Here is a 2,799-nt window from a genome sequence, read left to right as displayed (position 1 = left end):
AAGATGATAGAGTGGTGATTGCAGATGGACCATTTGTCAGAAGAACTGAAAAGGAAAGGATTGTGTATGAATCCTTGACAAAGCGAAACCATGCATATCAGAAGGTTTGAACAACAGCTGGCAATTAATTCCCTAAGACAGAACTTATAAATAGTGGAACATTTTTATTATCTAAGTACTGTCATAAGGACAAATAAACGATGAGATATTGAACCGAATAAGAATCATTCTTCCAAATGTCTTCAGTGCTGATAGGCAAACGGGAAATAAGCAAAGGAACAAAGTTGCACCTGCTTATGTAAATATTGTTAACTTCTCTAACTTATAATATATATAAAGAAATGAACTAAGGCTACTCCATGCCTAACATCACTAAGGAGATATTGAAAGAAAAAAAATAACAATTACTGAATATAAAGAGGAATGATAAATAATTGCAACAGTAATCAAATAGAAAAACTGCTGACAGAGCATAGCCGTACATCACAACATTTTAAAAGGTAAAACATTATACAAGGAGACCTTTGAGAAGATGAACAAATAAAAACTTTCAAACATATACTTTATGATTTTTAATCATTTAATTTAGTAAAAACTATAGTTCTAATGAACCAAAAGAAGGCCTGAGAATTTTTTTTTGTGAATTAAATAAAGTTTATTTAAATTTAGCTATAACTCATTGAATGGATGTGTTTTGTAGTGTTGTTTATTTTTTCAACTAATTCAGTTCTGTTTATTTCGTATTATGTATTGTTCTATTTTTTTTTATTTCTTACTTTATTTTACAATTTATTACTTTACTTTTGTTAAACATTATATGCATAATATGTAAAATTCTTTTCATCATTCATGTTGTATGTTTTAAGCATTAATCTAAGTCTGATAGATAGTTCATATAAGAGATTACCATGAAAAAACGGATTAAAAAAATGAAATTTAATAATTCACTTTCGTTATTTCTGTATATATATTTACTAACTAGATTTTCACATTTATTTTATTATTTGTCCTTTGCTTTTATTTAATGTTAATATTACTTTTCTCATACAGCCTTTATCTTCTTATAGTGCTTGAACTATTCATGTCTATTAACACTATTATGTGTCGATAATGTTAACTCTTTTCTTATTCTTTAATCATTCTATATATCCCTTTATCCGTTAGTTATTATCTTCTTTTTATGTTTTTAATCCTAATAAAGGCTAGAAATTCTGGCCGAAACCTTGGCACTAATAAATGTAGTAATGTTTTACTTATTTGTGTCCTTCACTGACCGCACCTAATAATGAATAATTTAAAGTTTAATTTCTAATAGAAATTCTAATTTCGGTTAGAAATTAGTCTGGCGATTATTATTTATGATATTAATTATTGACTGCTTATTATATCGTAAATTAAAAAGGATAATGAGGATAAAAATAGTATTAAATATTAATGTAATAATATATTTTATTGTGTTTCAAAAAATAATAACAGTTATTATTTTTTTTACATTAATTATTCTGTCACATCCGGTTATTCTTTCATAAAGCTTATACCACTTTCGGTTGTTTTGATTCATAGACGTTGTAGACTTGATCGTTTAGAAATACTCTCATCTTTTTAAGCGGCAGCCTGCTGGTTGAAGTAGTAGGGGAACTGAAATTGCATACAAGTAAAAATTTATTTACTAGTATAATTTAAAGAAATATAGATCAAGTAAAGAATACAATAAACTTACTCCAAAGAATCGATTCTGGTTACCGTACAGACCCTGGAATGGGTAGGTGTATGGACCCTGGAAAGGGTATGTGAATGGACCTTGGTATTGTCCTTGGTACTGGGATGGGTACAGTCCATTGGTCCAGGGGTACTGGAATGGGTATTGTCCTGGGTACTGGAATTGGAATCCTTGGTATTGGAACGGATATCCTTGGTACTGAAGGGCGTATGGTACTTGGTATGGGGTAGGATAAGGTCCTTGGAAATATCTTAGCTGATCCAAATAAAGTCCATAGTTTTGGGGCCCGTTCTGGTTCTGCGGGTACTGTAATTTTACAAAAAAGATAAAATAATTCAGTACAAATAGTTATTATTGTCGTTTTTAAAACATGATTAAAATATTCCTACCAAAGGAAAATTTTCAGATGCAGCCAAAGCCAAGAAGGCGGCAAGGAACAAAGCTTTGAAAAACATTTTCTGAAAAAGTAATGCAATAAAAGACCACCTTAGTCAAATTGATAAGAATAAAATTATAACACACACAATACATAAATTAACTTTTGATTACATTTCTGTGGGAAATACAGAAGACTTACCAAGCGTTGGTAATTTGAGACGAGCAACTCAAACTGTAACGTCCTGAATACTAACGACCTTTTATATAGGCAAAAGGATTGAGATAATTGTGTGGAAAAAACAAAAACACAAGATAACTACTTGTGTCCTTAATTGGATTTTATTTTCTGATAAGAGCTAAGTGTATTCTATAATTTGATTTTTTTTTCTATTTTAATATTAACTGGCTATTATTTAGGAGATAAAAATAGTAAATAAATTAATACTGATTGGTAAGAGAGTAAAAAAACCTAATAAGTTTATTCGAAAAATTAATTTTTGAAATTAACAATTCTTGTAATATTGTTTAATTTCGATATGAGATTATAATTAAAGTATCATTTGTATTTTTTTATAAACGGCTATAAAAAAATGATTATATTAAAGGCTCCGGAAGACACTAATTAGTCCATAAATCGAAGATTTTTTGGCCCAAAAATCAATTCTGGTTGAACAAAAACAAAATTCAGAAAAAAATACTAC

The 2,799-nt window shown here is 28.8% G+C and overlaps 1 protein-coding gene across 1 annotated transcript; it reads right to left on the bottom strand.

Moving 5' to 3' along the window:
- Positions 1-1,431: 1,431 nt before the first annotated feature.
- Positions 1,432-2,379, bottom strand: LOC106689957 (uncharacterized). Its single transcript, XM_014435186.2, has 4 exons — positions 2,298-2,379; positions 2,110-2,178; positions 1,721-2,026; positions 1,432-1,638 (listed from the first exon to the last, which is right to left on the bottom strand). Exons 2-4 carry the CDS (start codon positions 2,173-2,175, stop codon positions 1,603-1,605), a joined length of 408 nt encoding a protein of 135 aa, XP_014290672.1. The 5' UTR covers positions 2,176-2,178; positions 2,298-2,379; the 3' UTR covers positions 1,432-1,602.
- Positions 2,380-2,799: the final 420 nt, after the last annotated feature.

The sequence above is a fragment of the Halyomorpha halys genome, unplaced genomic scaffold (assembly GCF_000696795.3).
Source record: "Halyomorpha halys isolate HHAL.00 unplaced genomic scaffold, Hhal_1.1 Scaffold1535.1, whole genome shotgun sequence".
Classification (NCBI taxonomy): domain Eukaryota; kingdom Metazoa; phylum Arthropoda; class Insecta; order Hemiptera; family Pentatomidae; genus Halyomorpha; species Halyomorpha halys.
This window is presented reverse-complemented; position numbering and strand designations above follow the sequence as displayed.